This window comes from Chelonia mydas, chromosome 24 (genome assembly GCF_015237465.2).
Source record: "Chelonia mydas isolate rCheMyd1 chromosome 24, rCheMyd1.pri.v2, whole genome shotgun sequence".
Lineage (NCBI taxonomy): Eukaryota > Metazoa > Chordata > Testudines > Cheloniidae > Chelonia > Chelonia mydas.
Window position 1 is genome coordinate 1,969,272 of NC_051264.2, and position 20,116 is coordinate 1,989,387.

The window sequence follows — 20,116 nt, forward strand, 5'->3', positions numbered from 1 at the left end:
ATGTACTGGTCTTTGACACATCAGCTCAAGTGGGCAGTTCCATAGCACTTGGGGGATGGCCAGGTGGCTTCCCTGCTTTGGATTGATGCGGGGGGGAAGAGGTTTCCTATCATGTCCCTGAGTGTTTTCGGCTCTGGCTTCGCAGTGGGGTTAGCTGCGGCCTGCTCCCCCTGCCGGGTCGGCCAGCTCAGGTTCAAGGCGCTGGAGTGAAGCCATGTTGGGGTGTGGATGGGAGTCAGGTGAGGGGCGACACTCAAGTGAACACTGCGAAGAGAAGCCCACTGGGGGGTCAGGGTTTCCAAAGAGCTCAGCCCCCATGGTGATGAACCCTTTGGCAAATCCTGGCCCTGGCGTGAGGCATTTCTGCCCCTCACGCGGGGCAGAGAGGGCAGCGTGAGGCCTATACACCACCGAGGCCCTGCAGTTGGGGCGTCCAGCGCCTTCTCCTGCCCTGGCCCGACGAGGCTCTTCCCCCACGGTGTGGACTGGGGAGCAACCAGAAAGGAGAAGTTTCTGGAGGCTGATGCAATCGGACGTTTGCTGATGGAACTAGACGGTTGCATCCCTGGGGACGCCCGGCGATGGAGCTGCGTTGTGTCGTCCCGAGCTGTTAGACCGACATGCTAAGGAAAGAGACAATCACGCCGCCTCCTGGCCCACCAGAGGCAGGAGGGGCCCCGCTGAATCAGAGCTGCTCCTGGGGCTAGATCAGCGGTTCTCCATCCCGGATCCCGCTCCCAACCCAGGAAAGGCAAGGTGGGGATAGACTGACCCCAGTGCAGTTCAAGGCCAGCTGGGCACCAGGGGCATTCACCTCCTGGGCTGGACAGTCTTTCCGCCCCGTCTCATTTGGGGGGGTTGGGAGTGGGCAGCATTTGTGTCTGCGGGGGTGGGAGGGCAGAGGAGCTGTGCCAAGGGGAGGAGGGGAGATGCCATGGGAGGGGCTCGGTCCTGCACCCTTTGCTCAGTGTAACTCGCTCTGAGGTTTGCAGGTTGGCCGTTTTCTCCCGGGCTGGGCCAGAGAGGTGTTCCCAGCGCTGCTGGGGCACTGGGCAGTGTGTACAGGGATTATGTCTCCTGCTCTGTTCCCCCTGGGGGCTGTCCAAACAAGAGGTCTCATTAAAACCCTAGCATCCACGTTCTGGTGGCGCAGCATTCCTCAGTGGGGCCCAGGACCCAGGAGAGGCAAGGAGGGGCCTGCCGAATCTAGAAGGGTGAGGAACGCTGCATGACTGGTTTGAAATAACTGCCTCCCGAATTAGACGTGGGTTGTGCAAAGGTGAATCTTTCCAGGACTGCAGGCCAGCTTCGTTTAATTGCTTATGGAGCTCCACCTGCCTCAGACTAGCTGCGCCCTCACAGTCCTTAATGAACCTAGCCTCACAACCTCCCCAGGGGGCTGGGAAGCATTAGCTCCATTTCACAGGAAACTGAGGCACAGCGAGATTGAGTGATTTGCCTGTGGCAGGTCTGGGAATAGAACCCGGTGTCCATAGTCCCAGGCCAACACCTTACCCACAAGACCACCCCCCGCCTTTAGCCTGGGCTTTGGCAGGCATGCCAGTGCCTTTATGTTGTCAAGTCTGAAGCGCAGGGTCGATGTGCAGCAAAATCCACTCACACTAGCGTAAGGATAGCTAAGCGCTGGAGTACGTGACCAAGGGGCCGAATGCCCATCACTGGAGGTTTTTCAGGATGGGTTGGACAATCCCCTGTCAGGGCTGGTGTAGGTTTACTTGGCCCTGCCTCAGTGCCAGGGGCCAGACTAGCAAACCTCTCGCGGTCCCTCCCAGCCCCACATGGCGACGATTCTGTAACGGCAGACAGCCGACTTTGCCACCTTGAAAACAACAAGACAATGGAGCTACCAGTCCGCGTGACCGTGTATGGCGGGGTAGAGGTCACGCGACGCCGACCCGCACCAGTCTGCAAAGGCGGACGATTACTCCTCAGGGTGGTGGGGACCCAGAACTCCTCCAGGCTAGACGGCTTGTAGGGAGCGCCTCTAAAGCTTTGGGCCTGGATTTCATAGGTGCTGGGCACCCACTGCTCCGACTGCCGGGTGCTGAGCGCCTCTGAAAAGTCAGGCCTCTACAGATTAGGTTCAGAGAAGCAACAAAATGCTCCATGCTTTGGAACCTTTCCCTTCCCCACCCCAGCCATGTGCCCTCCCTTACAGCTCTGCTTCGCTTCAGCAGGCCCGGGGGGGTTAATTCTTTGGGCAGGAGCAGAGACGCATAGCATAGCGGCCTGTTACCTTCACCTCCTCTGGGGCTAGAATCCCCCTTTTGGATGGTGGCCATGGGGTCATCTCCGATGCTTGGTTGGCCCCTGGAAGAAGATACCTCAGTACTGGAGGGTGGGGGAAGACAACGCAGCAGATAAGGTAGGTAGGGGTATGTGTGTGTGTTGGGGGGGAGGAAAAGGGAGAAGGGGGAGGGGCATCAGGGTCATATTGGGGCCCTCCCCAGAGGATGCACACACCGTCAGATGTACATGCACCCTCTCGTTCAAATACAAATGATCAAGCTCCGTGTCAGAATCCCTGGGTCAGTCCTGTGGCTTCTCTTCTGCAGGAGGTTGGAACGGATAGTTCCACCAGGCTGGGAGTCGAGGGGGCCTGATCCTCAGCTGGTATAAATAGATGTAGCCCCACGGATGTCTCTGGAGCTCTGCTGGTAGGGGGTTAGACTCGATGACCCTTGTGGTCCCTTCTAGCCCTGTGATTCTATGATTTCCCCCCTGGCCTTAAGAATCCATCAAAACACACCTGCCCAGAGGGCCCAACCTTGCAGTGATCAGGCTGGCTTATCCAAGCTCCTGGAAGCGAGAGAGCGAGAGAGCGAGCGTGTTCTGGGACGCATGAGTGTTGCAATGGGGAGTGGCAAATACCGTGCTAGAAACAGAAGGAGCCTTCCAGGGAAGCATATCGTGGACTGTGCTGGCACTTAGGAGCATTATTAAACAAGGGTATTAAACAATCCGCTTGTGAGCCTCTCGGGGCTCAAAGGGTGCCAAGGAGCAGGCAGCGCGGATTTCTCAGGAACAAATCATCCCGCGCCAACCCACGTTTGCTCCTTTGACAGGGCGACGGGCCTAGTGGACGGGGGGAAACTGTAGACGTGGATTTCTGTCAGGCTTTTGACACTGTCCGACATGGCATAAGATGAATAAACTTCACGGGAGTCAAAGGAGGTGCACAGGTGTCAGAGGAGCACCTGGCCCTGCGGGGACACCTGGAGCCCAGGGGCTGACGAGTCCCAGGGGAAAGGCCGGCCAGCTGCATGCATCCATCTCCTGAGGTAACATTCAGATTTCAGCCCATCCCAAACTCCTCTTCATGTAGCCTCCACCCCATCACCATCACTGGTCTGGCCACTTCGGGGCTTCCGATCTGAGGTGCATAGCGCTCCAGGGACCCAAATCTGCTACCTGGTTCCAGCCACTGGGGGCGGGGGGGATTAGCTTTGGCCCAAGGCACTGCTTGGCTCCTGGGGTCAGTTAGAGCAGCCTCAAGGCGGTTCTAATTTGTGCTCTGGTTCTCACAGGCCCCTATGAGCCGTGGAAACAGGGAGTAACCGTAGTGCAGCGCTCTCCGGCCACAGCCCTGATCCCATCCCCACGCCAGCGGCAGTGAGCAGGGTTGGCTGCTGAGGCCCCCTGCACAAGGGAGCTTCCAGCCACTTTGAGGCTCCTTTTTCCTGCCGCAGTGACTTACAGGGGGTGTAACTGAGAATCAGGCCCTAGTAATGTCTTGTCACTGTTCTTGCTTCCTTCGGTGCAGAGTAGAAAAGGGCTCAGGGCCCCACCCGGCCTAAGTGGCAACAGAGCAACACACGTCCCTTAGCGAGAAGCTGATGAAATTAGCAGATGACAAAAATAGACACCAGGAGATGAGTCTTTTACACACTGCGCAATTATCCTGTGAAGTTCATTGCCACAGGGGACTGTCGAGGAATGTTGCCTTGCCCCATTCGGAAATGGATCCAATGTTCACCAGAATCAGGAGACCAGCATCTGCTAGAATAAAAAAATATGGGTCACCAGCCCTCATGCTTCAGGGCATGAACAGAGATCCAGGTAGGGTCAGGAAGGCGCTCCCCTCCTTCACTCCATGCTATGGGACTGCACAGCTGTGGAGGGAAGGGCGGTTCTTTGGTTAAGGTCACAGATCTGGGCCTCAGAATGTCTGGTTTCTACAGCTGGCTCTGGTTTTCTGTGCTGCTGCTGAGCAAGTCGCTTTAATGGCTCCCTGCCTCAGTTTCCCCACCTATAAAATGGGGCTAATAACGGTGCCCTGGCTTGCATGGGTGTCATAAAGCCTCGGTTGTCAGTCAGGGGCTGCGGAGCTTGGATGCAAACATGGATTCAGATTTTTCCCAACCTTCAGTGGTGTTTGGATCAGGTCAATAAATTGCAGAGATCCCAGGCCCACTTCACCACTGCCTGATAAGGTTTCACTCCCGCTTTCCATGGGTGCAAATGACTGCACGAGGTGCTGGGCTACAGAGAGTCAGACCCGCCATCACCTCACCCTGCCTAGGGCAACGGAGGGCCCAATCCTGCAGGGTGCTGAGTGCCTTCAAGTCCCGCAGTGTGCTCAGCCCTGGGCAGAACTGGGCCGGAAGCTCCTCGTGTGGTTCTGTGCGGTCCCTTCAAGGGGTGAAATGGGGTAGAAAAGGGTGCAAAGCATGGCCTTTCACAGCTTGAGTCTCATCTCACTTACACGGGTGCAAATCAGGCCTGCTACATCCCCAGTGCAGGCAAAGGGCCAAATTCTACTCTCATTTACATCATTGTAAATCCAGAATAACCCCACTGACTTAAGCAGAGTGACTCTGGAGTGACACCAGTGTCACTGGGTGCAGGTGCTGGCCCCGGATCTATCTATCCCCAGACACCCCCTCTATCTATCTATCTGTCTGTCTGTCCTCTCTCTTTCTCCCCATTCTGCCTTTATTATTACTGTGTGAAGTGCTGCTTTTAATGCATTATCCAGTTGCCACTGAAAAGAACATGAATGCAAGTGGGGAAAACATGACTGGAAACACAGCTGCTGTTTCAGGCTAGGCCCCAGCCCTGACTCAGAGTCCAGGCTCATTTCCCAGTACTGTAGCATGAACGGGACGTGACTGACACAGGACAGACCCGTGGTGGGTGGTGGCAGCCTGTAGCAAAAGGCACCTTTCTGTAAGTTTCTGCTGCCGCCTGGTGGTAAGATACAGGGTGGCGGTGCTTGTCAGAGGGCCTCTGTCAATAGCTTTGACACGGGGCCTGATGTGCTCAGCGCAGTGTGACTTATAAGGGAAACGCTAAAGCTCCTCTCTTGTGTCGGTCCTTTGATCAGGGCCCAGAGGTCTTCTCCTGAGCCCTTTTGGCCTCCCTTACACAAGAGCCCAATGTACGGTGACCAGAGAGCAAGCGTGAAAAATTGGGACGGGGGAGGGGGAAACAGGGTCCTATGTAAGACAAACCCCCTAATATTGGGATGGTCCCTATCATATCGGGATGTCTGGTCACCCTAGCCCAGTGGAGCCCTCTCTGTTCTTGAGCAGGAAGGACCAGGTCCAGCCAATGGAGGAGTTGTCCTGCATCCAGGAACCCTCGGGTGCTAACACTCACGGTGTCACCTATGTTAAGCCCTTCCTAGCTGCCGGTGTTGAGGAAAGGGGTGTGTGGCCAGGGCACCCCTGCACCTCAGCGATCTCTGGCTGCGTTAGTGGGCAGTGAGTGCAGTTTAGAGCAGCCCTCAGACTGCTGTGTTCTGTACCAAGGGACTGGCCTGGGGCTGAGCGGGTGGGATCAGGGGGCGGCTTAAAGCTTCCTCCCTCTCCTGCCTTGTCTGGGCCACCCGTCTCAACCCAGCTCAGAGCTAGAGCTAGATTTGTGACCGTATTCCTGCAAACCTGTAAAATGGGGATTCCCCGGAAGGGGGAAGCGATGGGAACCTTAATTAATGAAGGTCCGAGCCCCCACTCGGCGGCGTTACCTTGACCGAAATGGATGAATCGTGCCGAAGCATCTGAAATCTTTGAAAGTGCAATTGGGTAAAAGTGACTGTATCTGGGAGTGTTTCTAAAGATCCATTGCACTAAAAGGCCGATGAAGATTCATAGACCATTATAATTTCTTTGTTTCCTGATGCCTACTGAATCTCCTGGTATTTTGTTACACCCCTCATTAATGCCTTTAACAAGCAGGCAAAATAACAGACATTTTTTTCCTCTTTTTGAAGGAGGAATTTTTCTCATATAAGCTGATTAAATCCTTCCCAAATACCCCCTGTTTTTTCAAGGATAAATATAGCTCCTTGCACTGAATGGCATTTAATTGTTTCTGTTCCAGCCAGAAAACCCCCGTCTGAGCTCCGTTCCATGACATCATGGTCCACGCCCACGCCAAAGCCGGTGTTTCCAGCCGTGTGCACGTCCCGGCTCTCACCCTCCTCTCTTGAATCACAACGCACCATTTCCTGGCCAAGGGACTTTTTCCTTCCAGTGCTGTTTCAACATCTCTTTTCTCCCTCATGTCCACAGCCAATAAAAAGAGACACATCCCTCTGTGCCTGCAGAATGAAGACTCGGGGAGTTCGAGCCAGACCCAGGTAAACACTAGATGCTTTTTCGCTGTTCCCTTGCTCTTTGTTTTGCTTTGGCATTTCCACCCCACCCTTTCTGTCCTGGCTCAAGCAGGCCTCAGGGTTGCTGTCACAAGGGATAGAGCCGTTCAGGCTGCACCAGTGAAGGACTCGTGTGGTATATCCGTGTAATAACCCACGCCAGAGGGAGGGCTCTGTCCCCTCTAGTGGCCGGTTCATGTAAGAGCCAGCAGTTGCTATCCCTTTCGCCAAAGCTGCAGTGTCTCATGCTTTGAACTCTGTAGGTCACTAGGGCTCATTCCCTGCTGTCCGCCTAAGTACAGCTGGTTACATTTGCACCAGTTACTGAGTCCTCTGTCTACCTTGCTGAGAGTCAGAAAGTGGTTGAAGAACATGGAGGAGGCCCAACTTTTCTGGGGACTTGAGCCCGTAGGAGTCAGGGTCATCTCCCCTCTGCAGACTCCTCTGGCTGCCTATTTACTCTGGGATGCAGGATTTTATCTGGGGTGTTGCAAACGCCCCAGAATACAGGCTCACGCCCTGTAAGCGTCCGACTGCTGGCCGGGTCTCGAGGTGAGAACTCTGCTCTGGAGGACTGGACCTGGTGTTTGAACCAAGGGGTAGAACTGGGCCAGAATTTTTCAACAACCTTTTTTGGGGGTCACAAAATGCCGTTTGGTCGACACGGAAGCTGTTTCCAATCAGGGGCTGTTTCCCTGGATCTCCCGACCAGAAAAAGGGTTGAAAAGAAAAGTGTCAAAGTTGCTGAGATGTTTTGTTCTGGCATTTTCAAAATGAAAATTTCCACTTTGCTGATTCAAAATGACTTTTTGTTTCAAAATTGGCACTCATTCCAGGGCCCGGCCCTCCAGGTCTGATCCATGGAGGACAGGCCTCTCTTACAGCCCTAGCACCTAGGGAACCTTAGCTCCTGCCTTTAGTTCTGGAGCTCACCGGTTCAATCCCTGTGGAGCTGGTGTGGCGCTGACTGGCTAGGAAGGAGGGTGCAATGGTTAGAGGGGAAGCCTAGGACTCAGGAGACCCTAGTCCGGCTCCCTGCTCTGGCACAGATTTCCTGCCTGACCCGGGGCAAGTCACTTAGTCTTTCTGGGCCTCACTTCTTCTTCTGGGCAATGGGGCTGACAGCCCGGCCCCGCCTCGCAACAGGGTGGGGAGGATAAACGCATTACAAATAGCAGGGTGCTGCCATGCCATGTAACGATGGCCCAATAAGGGCCTAGAGTGGGTGGGGAGCGCCTGAGTCACCAGCAAGAAGGAATGAACTAAGGCAGGGATGGGAGGATGAGCCAGAGAATCGGGAAGTTGGGTCTGTGGGGTTAGGCGCTGCCCTGATTCCAAACATGCAGCTCAACCTGATACTTATAGAGAGAGAGAGAGAGAGAAAACTTGAAGTCAGATTAGAGAATCCGCCCTTTCCCCTCCACAGGTACTAGAGAAATTGTGCATTTGTTTCAACAGTGTAATTCCATATCGAGATCCCCATCGGAGAGGACAGCCATCAGCTCTGGTGTCTGTCCTCTCCAAAAACTGGCCCTCTAAACTTTGCAGAACTCCTGGTCACATTCACGAGAGCTGATTGCACAGGCTCCTTGCCAAGGGTTTATTTCTATGGCTGTGATTGGAGCTGTTTTCAAGCTGTCGACACTATTGAAAGTTTCTCTTTTGTTGTGAACATTTTCACAAGTCAGAATTGCTTTAGGAATGTTTATTGATCACAAGCCAGGTTTTGGGTACATTTCAGTAACGATTTGCTTCAAAGTGCCATGAAAAATGTTGCCCCAAAAATAGAAAATAAATCTACTCCGAACCCTGCTGAACACAAACAACGTTGACGTTTTGCAAATGTTCCCCAAATTGTTTTTCTAATGTTTTTGACTGGCTGTTGAAAGCGAGGCAGAGGCTCCGAAATCAGGGAGGTGTCGCAACATGGAGCTGAGAACCCCTAAATACCTTTATAAAGCAGGGCCCAAGGGCAGGGACTGGGTTTTCCTATGACCAGCTCCTAGTACAGCAGGTTCCTGATGACAGCTGGAGCCTTTGGGTGCTACCATAATACCATTAATAACTAGCATTCCAAACTATGTCCTGGTGCATTCTCAGCATCCTGCCAAACCAGACTGAAACACACGAGGGGGGAAATCCCACCCTGATGGAGGTGGGCATGTGGGCTGGTTGTTTAACCACAGGAAGGCTGTTGGGTTGATAGAGTTGTTTTCTTCTCTAGCCCTAGGAATATACCTAGGTGCTGTTGCCATTAATGTTTGTCATGTCTTATGTCTTTGGATGCCCATAGGTACCTCTGGTCCATACAGCAAATCACAAACATCAGCATTATTATCACTAGCTATAATCTCACTTGCATCGGCTTGGGAACTCGGGGGTGGGGGGAATTCTCCCACTGGGCAGATGGTCCATGCATCACTCAAGCTCTGTTTTGAGGGTGGAAGTGAAGCCTGGGCCTTGAGCTGGCTGTCCGTGCACACCCGAATTCTAGGTTACAATCAGGGGCGAAACACAAGAGGGGGAAAATCCATCCCTGGTGTAACTTCACTGATGTCCATCCAGCCACGCCACCAACAATGTCGCTCTGTATTTTGGACTTCATCGTTTGTCAGTTTCTTTCACTGCATTAATGTTGCTTCTTGAAGCCCTAGAAATTTTTTTCTCCTGGTGTAAAGTGCAGATTTGTTTCCAGGTCACTGTTATGCTTCTTGCTTGGAGATTTTAACTGACGGCCTCACAGGATGTTCAGGCTGGCTGCGTTCCTCTGTGCTCTGTGCGCTGTCTCGTGGGGTGAGTCTGGGGTTTATCTTACTCACAATGCTTTCCGTTACTTGGCATGGGCAGGCAGAGCGTTGGGGTTGGAGCCAGCAGAAGTGGGTTCTGTTCTTGTCTCTACCAGTTTCTCGGTGTTTGACCGAGACCAAGTCACTTCAGTGCCCTCAGTTTCTCCTCACCTAAAGCAGGAATAGTAATGTAGCAATGCAGCTCTGTTCAGCCTGGTACGTGGCACAGAGTTATACAAAGGAGAAGCCGCCCAGAATGTAGCAATTAGGAAGGATAGTAGGGGTGTCTTAAACACTTTGGAAGTGACAGTCACTGAAATGTCAGTTACTGACAGCGGGGTTTTATGTCAGGGAACTGGAGGGAGCAAAGGTGCATGGGGACATCCGAGACGTTCAGAGAGCACTGCGGGCACAGAGGCTGATGGCGGCTGCATCCCTTTGGTTCATCTTTCTCTCTCTCCCCCCAGGGTTCTTCTGCCTTCACATTGTCACCCCAGGCAAGTGGGGCGGCCGACCCGCCAACTGCTCATCGCCTCTCAAGTCAGTGCAGCCTGGGTACGTCATTGTGCTCCACACGGCCGGCGGCAGCTGCAAAACGCGTGCGGAATGCAACCAGCAGATGACGAATATCCAGGATTACCACATGAACAACAAGGGCTGGTGCAACATTGCCTACAAGTAAGAGGCAAAGGCACATTCTTTGGCCTGATCCAGCAGAAACGCGGGCGTGCGCACTCGCATCAAGCCGTTACTCACGTGCATGAAGGCATGCACATACGTCAAACCTTTGCAGGGTCAGGGTCTAAGATAGCACCGATTAGCACATGCTCAGGCTTGGAGCTAATGCACATAACCAGCTTTATGCAGTAGCTTTTGCTTTTCACTCAAGCTGATTCTGGTCAAGAGATGAGGAAAAAGCATGAGAAATCTGGATAATGTAGGCCAATGTTTTCAAATGTGGAACCCTAGAATTAGGCACCAAAATCCATGTTTAGGCAGATACATAAGCTACTGTGGGCTCCCAACTTTGGAAATGTTGGTCGTATTTTTTTTAACTAATCAGCATGAATCTATAACAAATGATTCGACTCATTTAATGTTTTTGTTATTTAAAAAAAGCATTGGATCTACCCTCAAGAATAAAGATCCCCCACCAGCACCCAGAAAACACTCGCAAAGAAAATGAATGTTTCACCTGCAGAGCTGGTGAATGCAAACAAACAAACAAATTAGTGGGAATTTTCCAAAAAAACGTATTTTTATTGACATTTCAGAATTTTAAAATAATATCAAAATACATCAATCGACAACAAAATTCCAAGCAACTCTAGGGTGGGTAGAAAATCCCCACGCATTTCTATGAAAATATTTTGGTGACGTTACAAAAAAAAATTATGTTTCTCTTCATAGAATGTTCAGAAACTTGTTCAGAAACTTTCGCCCAGTTCTGCTTTTCAGATCCTAACCTGCAAATCTGCCTTTGCTGTGGCTTTAAGCTGCGATCCTCCAAAGCTGCTTTTGCTCTTTGGATACTAATGATAGCAGGGTGATGGGTGGAGGTATAAAGGTAGAATTCTGGTTAAAATGAATGGCAATTAGATGTCTGGATCTCTAGGCAGCCTTAAGGTGAAAACCTCAGCCGTGTATGGATGGCAAATTTTGGATTAGAAACATTTCCTTTCCCATCCCTGCAGCTTCCTGATTGGTGAGGATGGGAAGGTGTATGAAGGCAGAGGCTGGCATACAGAAGGTGCTCACACTTACGGTTTCAACGATATCTCTCTAGGCATTGCCTTTATAGGCGACTTTACAGGTAAGCGCCTTTCTTGGCTACCGTTTTCCCAGGGCTCAGAGATTCGGAAATAGGGTCACTCCAGAAGTTGGATGCTCCCGGTGGCTGTGGAGATTTTGTTCAATTAATCTGGGCATTTTACGGCCATATTCAATCGGAATTGATACAGGGCGTAGAGCTTTTGATCTGAGATTTCCGAGCCATAGGTCAAGTTCAGCCCCATGCTGGGAGACAGCATCAGGCCTAACGCAGGAGAAGTGGCCTCCACCCATGGTGCTAGGTGCTGTACAAACACAAAGCGCTAAAGCCCAGCTCATGTGCAGCCACAAGCCAAAAGGGACAGGACATCGCCGGGGTGGGGGCAGCTTTCTTAAAGGCTCCCAGGATGTCTGCTTACTTGGTCCTTTCCATTAGCCTGGCACCTGTCCTGCGTTCCAGACCTCCTCCCCACGACCCATGCATAGCCCTCTGAATCGCTTGTGGGGGGTGGGATGGACGAGCTGGCTGGGTGATTACACTCCTTATGAACCCAAGGGGACGCGCTGCAGCCTCGCCCAGGCCTCCACAGTCCGTCCTCCCCATCTCTCTCCTGAGCACCTGCTCCGAAAAAGTTACATTGATTCATGGGGCCTGTCCCATGTCAGCCCCCAGGAGGTGAAGCCGGGCAGGTTCTCTGAGCCAAATCCCTTCCTGGTCTCTTTCAGGAAGGTCTCCCAACGCTGCGGCCTGGAAAGCTTTGAAGCACCTGCTCCACTTCGCCGTTGAGAATGGCTACTTGTCTTCTAACTACCTCCTCATGGCCCACGGGGACGTCAGCAACACCCTTTCTCCCGGGCAGCCCATCCGCAAAACCCTCAAGAAGTGGCCGCATTATAAACACTGAGCGCCACCAGCCTGGTGAATGACGCGCGCAGCTCTTGAAAGCCGAGGATGCTGGCCGAGGGATCCGGCTCTGCTCATGTGCTTAGTATATAGAGAGATATATTTTGACTCTTAAATGTTGCGGGTTGGATTCTCAGCCCTAGTTCTGTCTGCTGGGCAATGCACGGGGGAAGCAATCTGGCTGCATCTAGCCAGTTGAGGGTTCCCCCGTTGAAATTCTGAGCTGGTCTCAGACCAACAGAGCAAATTCTTGTGCCGATTGCCCAAACACCTACAACCCATGATTTCAATGGGTTTTAGGCACCTTGTTGCTTTTGAAAATTCTCCTAGCTACCTAAATACTTTAAAAAATCTGGCCCTTAGAGACCATAGTGAGCTGTGGTTAATTAGAGCAGCCCCTAGACTGCTCTAATTTATGTCAAGGCTGGGTCTGGGGCAGCATGAGAATTCAAGGGAGAACTGGCTCCTGACTGTCCTCTCCACCTTGCGCCAGGCATATCTTGCTGCAGGGGAGAATGTGGCCCATAGCAATAATATTTTTTATCATATTTGGGTGAAATTCAGTCCTGGGCAGAGGGTTTATGACTCATTTAAGGCTCACTTAAACCCTGTGGCCCGAAGACCAGTGGTGAGGCAGGATCAGGCACTGAGTGTTTCCAGCTTCCCTCGTCTGTTTAATTACAAAGCTGAGAAATCAGCAAAACAAACTTGGCGTAATTAAGGACGCGGTCTAGCCAGGAAAAACCATGTGACAGACAAGCTCCTCTTGCTTTACACCTCAGCTGATGAGCTCACAGAAATTTGTGAACGGTTAATTAATCCTACACTCTTGCTGGGGTGTAGGTCTACTTTACAGAGGAGTAAACTCAGGGTCACTGACTTTCTTAAGATTACACAGCAAACAAATGAAAGAGGCAAGAATAGAACCAGGGAGTCCTAACTCCCCGTCAGTTCTCTAACCCCTACTCTGCACTTTCCTCCCAGAGCTAGGACTAGAACCCAGGAGTCCTGACTATCAGCCCCGCCCCCTCCTCTAATCTCTAGATTCCACTGAAATTCAGCGCTGTGCATTTTCTTATCAGATCCACTGGGCTAGAAGTGTGGACTCAGGGATGGAAGCATTGCTGAGCTGAGGTCATTGTGTGCTCTGTCTGGGATGGGGCAGGTACAATATACTTGCAGCCCACAAAAGGGAGCCCAGAGCCAAGCCTATAAAGACTTGTAAATAAAGGGACAGAGTCTGTGTTCGAACCACGTGCTCAGCTTGTGTAGCTCCGATTTTCTGCTCCGGCAGCGCCTGCTTTAGCCTCACTCCCCTGCAAAGGTTTCACAGGAGAACGAACCTCGGAGTTAGGAACTGACTAGTCAACCACACACCTCAGTTGGAACCGGAAGGACGCAATCAGGCAGCAGCAGAGACAGAAGAAAAAAAAAAAAAAGCAAATACAGGACAGGGCTGAGTTAAACGTAAACTACTAAAAAAGTAAGGGAAAGCAGCATTTTAAAAGCATCTTCTGCATCGTAAAGTTTCAAAGCTGTTTTAAGTCAATGTTCAGTTGCAAACTTTGGAAAGAGCAGCCAGAAGGTTTTGTTCAGAGTGACGAACAAGCTCCATGCCTGAGGTGTTCAGAACTCTGAGGTTCTCCCGTATTTGGGTCTGAAGTTAATCCGTGTCTCCTCGTTCTGCTGGCCCCCAACGCTGCTGCTGAAGTCAGCAGCCTCTTGTCATCACCGGCCTCCAGAAGTCCATCCCCGTCAATGCCTGATCACGTCTCTGCTCCCTGGACGAATTCTTCAGCTCCAATGAAATGCGCCTGAATTCTGGCGGGGCGGCGAGGAGAGAGGGAGGAGGGGGTGGAATCCAAACCTGGATCTGAAGTTTGCAAAAAGCCTGCCTGTGTCCACAGTAAACCAACTGCCCAGACAGAAACACCTGCAAGATCTGGAGTAGTCCCCTCCCTCCCGGCCAACATTTTCTCACCTATTCAGTTCCCTCCCATTTCAGGGGTTTTGGGCATTGCAGGAACCGTGGTCTCTCCTGTTCTCTGCCTGTGGGGCCCACAGTTTAGTTTCCTGGGGACTGAAATTATAGCAATGCAGGGCTGGATGGAACCTTGCAAAGTCATCAAATCCAGCCCCTGCACCGAGGCAGGGCCAAGTCAACCTAGACCATCCCTGACAGGGGTTTGTCCAACCTGGTCTTAAAAACCTCCAGTGGTGTGTTGAGCCACCTGAAATTTGGGCGTAATAGTGGGTATCTGGGTGAAATAGAACGGTCTGTGATATACAGGAGGGCAAGACTTAGGGTGACCAGATAGCAACTGTGAAAAAACAGGACGGGGGATGAGGGGTAATAGGTGCCTATAAAAGAAAAGGTCCCAAAAAACGGGACTGTCCCTATAAAAACGGGACATCCGGTCACCCTAAGATAATCTGGCCTTAAATTCCATGAAACTATGAACAAATATAACAATAATAAGAAAAAATAAAATTAAAAATGAAGCCACCAGCCACATTGGATTAGTCGGTCAACAAACCAAAAATCCCATGATTCACCCAGCTGCAGGTTCGACGGCTCAGTAAGTTTAACTTTGGTGTGATAGCGGCACTAAAAGCTCGTGCCCACAAGCAAAGAGCAGAGGGAGGCAAATCGGCGCGGATCTGCCTGCACAGGTGACCAGCACTGCCAACCCCCCTGTGGTCAAAAATCATGAGTCGGGCTCTAAAAAAATCTCAAGATTGGCTTAATAAATCGCGAGATTTAAGAACGACTAATAAAACCTTGGGTGATTTATAGTCATTTTCCGGTTCTTGAGCCATAGGTTCCATTTGTGCTCTGCAGCCGTGACGACGGGAAGCTTACTTTTTAAACAAATTAAAAGCTGAGATTCTTTTGTCATTACTTGACTCCAGGATGTGGGTGTGACCGTTCTGTGCCTCTGAGTCACTTTGTTACCCCTGCTCCAGCAAGAGGGAGTTTTTCCTGTGGTGACTGAGTGTCAGCTCCAGCCCTCTCCTGTGGCTCGGCCAGCCCGCACTTCACCTTGGAGGTTAACAAAAGCTGCATCCCAGTCCCCGCGTCCCTTGAGTCCTTCCCCTGCGATATCCAGCCCCTGACTCTGGCTACTCACAGAAATTCCAACTTCTCTGCCCCAAACTGTCTCCCAGTTTGCCAGTTTTTACCTTAAACCCCTGCTCCATAAAACACACAGCCCTTGTGAGCACTTCTAATAAACCAAGAGGAGGTTTATTAAAGTCAGAATAAGGCTATAACCAGAACTAAGAGAGAGTGGCAGACACACATGGTTACAGTACGAAAGAAAACATAAAGATGCACACCCGCCTGCCTCCATGTTTATCAGCAGTTGCCTTTCCCAGCTACCAAAGAAGATTTCCTCCCGAAAGTTCAGTCTTTTGTGGCTGATTTCAGAAAAGCCAGGGTCCACGCGTACACGAACCACCCTCTGCTCCTCCAGGGGGTTTGCCAGTGAGTGGATGCAGCCCTGGCAGGGCCCTTCCCAACACCTATTACACTGAAAACAACCGTTTGTCTCTGATCACGGAGAGGTCGAACCCCTGTCTTCTTGTCAAGTTTCTTTTTCACCTTTAAGTGCTTTCAGCTGTTTGTGGATGTCTCTGATTGTCTCCCATTCAAAGGGTCAGTCTTGCGCAAGGCTAAACAATTCTGTCTTACAGTGCATCACCAGGCAGACAGGACGAGGCGACAAGCCCGCCTTGCCCGGATGGGCCAGGTGATTAATCATTTCTTTTTTCCTCCAAGTCCAGAAAGCGCACTACCAATGTAGTTGCATTCTGCCTTCAATATTACCCGTGCCGACATCTCGGAATGATTATGAACAAGTTACGCACTTTTTGGAAACACCTCACTGTTACTCGCTAGGGAAAAATATCCTGCAAGGCGTGTGTTTGGTGGAACGTGTGTGCCAGGTCTGAGGCGAGGGGGGTCCCTTTGCCAGAGGGTTTCTGTGTCACAGTGGGACTGTAGGTAAAACCCCAAAGAGCTTGGAATAAGCCTGCAAGGGTTGGTGACGCTGCCTGCCCACAAGTGTGCCTGCTGTTGCTCGTTCTGTGGTTAATGTAGAAGCACATTGTGAGCTTCAGATGGAAGTCTGAACATATGCTGGATTTCGGTCTCTTAGGGCAGTGGTTCTCAACCAGGGGTCCAGGGCCCCCTGAGGGGCTGTGAGCAGGTTTTAATGTGGCTGGCATTAGACTTGCTAGGGCCCAGGGGAGAAAGCCATGGGACTGCAGCCCGGGGCCCCGAGCCCCACCGCCTGGGACTGAAGCTAAGCCCCGAGCAGCTTAGCTTTGTGGTACCTGCTATGGCAGTGGTGGGCAAGCTGCGGCCCGCGCCGACAGGGTAATCCCCTGGCGGGCCGCCAGTTTGTTCACATTTGCACGGCGAACGGCGGTCATTGGAAGCTGCAGGCGGCCGTGCAAATGTAAACAAACTGTCTGGCGGCCCGCCAGCGGATTACCCTGATGGGCCACATGTGGGCCGCAGGTTGCCCACCACTGCCCTATGGTGTGGGGTCCTGGGCAATTACCCTGCTTACTACCCCTTAACACCGGCCCTGGCTTTTAGATGCAGAAAAACAGTCGTGGGACAACTGGGCCGTGGAGTTTTTATAGCGTGTATGGGGGGGGGGGTGAGAGGGGAGGGGGGGCGCTCATCAAGAAAAAGGTTGAGGACCCCTGGCTTAGGGAACCAACGGGCAAAAGAACACCCCAGTTCAAAGAAGACATCATTCGCCCTTGTGCTGAGGGCCAGAACAATGTCAAAGCACCACTGAAGTCCCTATGGGATTAAGGGGTATTTAAATTATGCATCAGAACGGTGTGTATGTACTAGGAGGAATTTCACCCTTTGAGCCCAAGGGCTTTTCTACAGAAGGAAGCTAAGCTGGAATAAGGGAGGATGTCAATTTAAAGCACAATAGCTTTTCTGGAACAGCTCCCCACCTCAACACTTTCAGTGCAGAATAAAGTGCCTTTTTCTGGTTTAGCTTAATCCACAAAACATCTCAAATCACTAGCTTCTCTCCCGCTACACACCGTCCTTAACCCCTTTGCCCCACGCGCTATCTGAAACACCTTGCCCCACGTCTAATCAGGAGGGAGGGGGCCGTCGCGAAGTGTAGCAATTCAGAGAGATGCAGCTGGAGAGCAGGTTTGGCCAGGAGAAAAAATCACCTTCCTCCTACTCGGGAAGGGAAGCTGCACTGTGTTTGCACAGACGGAGCTGCTGTCGCCGTCCCTGTCTGCTGCTCTTGGCTGGTGTGTACTGGTGCCCTGGGTAAGTCTCTCTGGGCTTCTCTCTCTTGAAACGAGCTTCTAATTCCTGGTGTAACTCACAGCTGCTTCTTTCCAGCAGAGGGGACAGCCAGGTCGAGTGCACAGAGCCTAGGGCTACTTGGCAGGACTCCTGAGTTCGTTTCCTAGCTCTGACACCTACTGATTGTGCTGCCTTGAGTAAGTCACTTCACCTCTCAGTGCTTCGGTTTCCCAGCCTGTAAAATGGGGAAAATAATACCTTCCTGACCGGGATGTTGTGAGAGGGGATTAGTTAAACCCGTGCGAGTGGTTTGAAGATACTAAGGGAATTAGACGCCTTTTAACCCCAGTGGAAGCGCTGGCGAGGGGAGATAAAGATCAAAGGACAACAAAGTATAAGTGTTGGAAGAGCAACATGGGCTGCAGCCTTGCACAATTTTTAGCATACAGAATGTTTAAGCTTCACTCACGTTCATAGCCTGCCTTTTCCTCTGGGGTATTGCATAATGCAGAGGCAACAGGCACATGAAATATCAAGCCATGAACGGAGCTGGGCATCCCGCTCTCTGGGCCTGTGATGGGTGAGGGGGGTGCTTCTCAAATCCATCAGTTCTGCTAGCTGCTTCAGAGAAGAAGATAGGGTCTGGTCTGACAGCCTGGCCGGACAGGGCGATTCTGTGTGGGTTAAGGGACCCCCCTGCAGCCCCAGCACTGATGCAAAGTGGGAAGGGCCTGAGATAGAATTGGTGGGGAACTTTCTGACGACACTTTTTCCAGAAAGGTTTCTCGGATACAATTTCTGACAAAAATGTCAGTTCCTCCCGTTTGCGGGAAAGGGGGCGGTTTTGATGAATCTCCTGATATGAAAACATTTTGAAAAAAAATTGAACTTATTGAGTATCTTGTTTTGACCTTTTTTAAATAAAAAAAAATCAACTTTTCAGTTGGAAATGTCTTTTCCTTCTGAAATTTTAGTTAGTTTATAGATTTTTTTTTAAAAAGGGAAAACCAGTATAAACAGTCAATTTCAAAACAAAATTGAAACGTTTCAGTCGATCCAGTCTGAATGTTTTCCCCAGAATATTGGTCCATGAGTCTTTTTTTGCGATTTCATCTTTCAGTCCGGATTTGGGATGGGAATATTTTTTTGAAATCTCGAAAATTCTCATGGGAGGGGAAAACCATTTTGTGTTCTGTCGTCTGCACGCAGCCCTTGAATAGAGAACATGCATTTCCTAAGTCTGGTCACTCCTCTCTGGATCCGTTTTATTTCCACTTATCTTGCTCAATGCCGCAGAAGAGAGAGTCTTTTCATTTATAGCGTATCATGAAGATATTTCCAGCATTATTTTCCATCCTGTTTCTTTTGTTTGCTCCTCTGACCTCCACTGCCCATTGAGCAAAACCCACAATGACTCTCAAGAGCCAGCCCCCAAACGTCGGTTCATAAGGGTTGAATCATGATCCCTTCCTCCCCCCTGTTTTTGTCAGGATCTGCACCATCACCCTGGAATGTCTGCCCTCATCAAGGCCATCGCAGATATGATTGACAGCTACCAGGGAAATGCCAAAAAGGGCTGCGAATCAGAGAGGATCCGGAGGTGTGAGTTTAAGAAGCTGCTCCAGCAGGAGCCGTCTCCTGCCAAGGTAACTTTCCCCCTGCTGCTGGGGAAATACGCATGGGACGGGAGGAATGCAGTGCGGACATTTGCAACCATCATCCAAGTCTCTGGTTGTGTTGGCATCACAAAGGATGGAATTTGCCGCCCTATGGGGGGGTCCGCATGAGGCCTACATTCCCCTCAATTCCTAGTGTAAACTGGGATTAGAATTCAGGAATTTTAAGGGATTAAGGGGCATTTCAGCAGAATTTAGGCCTTGTGCTGGCCCCTCCCCTTCATGTGTGACTGTTTCTTTGATGGGAACCTTCACACATGACTCCTTTCCACCAGCTGTTGACCATGGCTTGGCACGTTGCAAGTCACCGCCCTTTGCCTCAGTTTCCCCCACCTGTAAAAGGGGAGAGTTACCCTTCCCCACCTCACAAGAGGGTTGTGGGGCTCAATTATAGTGTGGAATCCTCAGCAGAGCAGAGCAGAGCTAGAAAAGTGCAGTGAATTAATTGGAATCATTCTGCGTTTTCTATCTAGGCACTTGCAAAGACCCCATTACTGTAATGCATGAGTGGCTCATAGACAGTCATGGATTGATCCTCACAATGCTAACATGAGGTCAGGAAGTAGGAGCATAAGAATTGCCAGTTTGGATCAGGCTCCACGTGCATCCAACCCAGTATCCCTCTCTGACAGTGGCTAGCACCAGCTGCTGCAGAGGCAGGTGTAAGAACAGTGCAATAAGCAGAAGTTGGACAATCTGTCCCCACATAGCGCTCATCCTGGTCTTTAATAGTTAGAGATTGATTTTAAGCCCTGATCCAGGAGGTTTAATATCCTGGCCAAGATTTTGGCTGTCAGTAATTATGATAACTCTGGAGATTCTTGACAAGCACAGAAATGTCCAATCCCTTTTTGAATCTTGGTAAGTTTTTGGTCTCAATGGCTTCCTGTGGCAGTGAGTTCCACAGTTTAATCACTTCCAGTATGGAAAAGTAGTTCATTTTTTCAGTTTTGAGTTTCCCACCTTTTTGCTTCCTTCAACGTCCCCTTGTTCTCATGTTCTGAGACAGGGAAAACAGAAACTTCTGATCTGCCTTCTCAAGTGATCTGAGCAAATCTCTTGAAT

The 20,116-nt window shown here is 51.0% G+C and overlaps 1 protein-coding gene across 1 annotated transcript; it reads left to right on the forward strand.

Annotated features, from left to right (window-relative positions):
- Positions 1-6,402: 6,402 nt before the first annotated feature.
- On the forward strand, positions 6,403-14,986 carry LOC102943302 (peptidoglycan recognition protein 3). The gene is made up of 5 exons (XM_027830065.3): positions 6,403-6,604; positions 9,315-9,412; positions 9,873-10,083; positions 11,100-11,218; positions 11,902-14,986. The coding sequence occupies exons 2-5, from the start codon at positions 9,364-9,366 to the stop codon at positions 12,078-12,080; spliced, it is 558 nt and encodes a 185-aa protein (XP_027685866.1). The 5' UTR covers positions 6,403-6,604; positions 9,315-9,363; the 3' UTR covers positions 12,081-14,986.
- The last annotated feature ends 5,130 nt before the right edge of the window (positions 14,987-20,116 follow it).

Bases quoted from the DNA above. Each gene is read 5' to 3' on its own strand.
- LOC102943302 (XM_027830065.3), top strand. From the start codon at position 9,364: ATGTTCAGGCTGGCTGCGTTCCTCTGTGCTCTGTGCGCTGTCTCGTGG. The intron at 9,413-9,872 runs GTGAGTCTGGGG...CTCTCCCCCCAG, and splicing joins TCTGTGCGCTGTCTCGTGGG to GGTTCTTCTGCCTTCACATT. The intron at 11,219-11,901 runs GTAAGCGCCTTT...GGTCTCTTTCAG, and splicing joins CTTTATAGGCGACTTTACAG to GAAGGTCTCCCAACGCTGCG.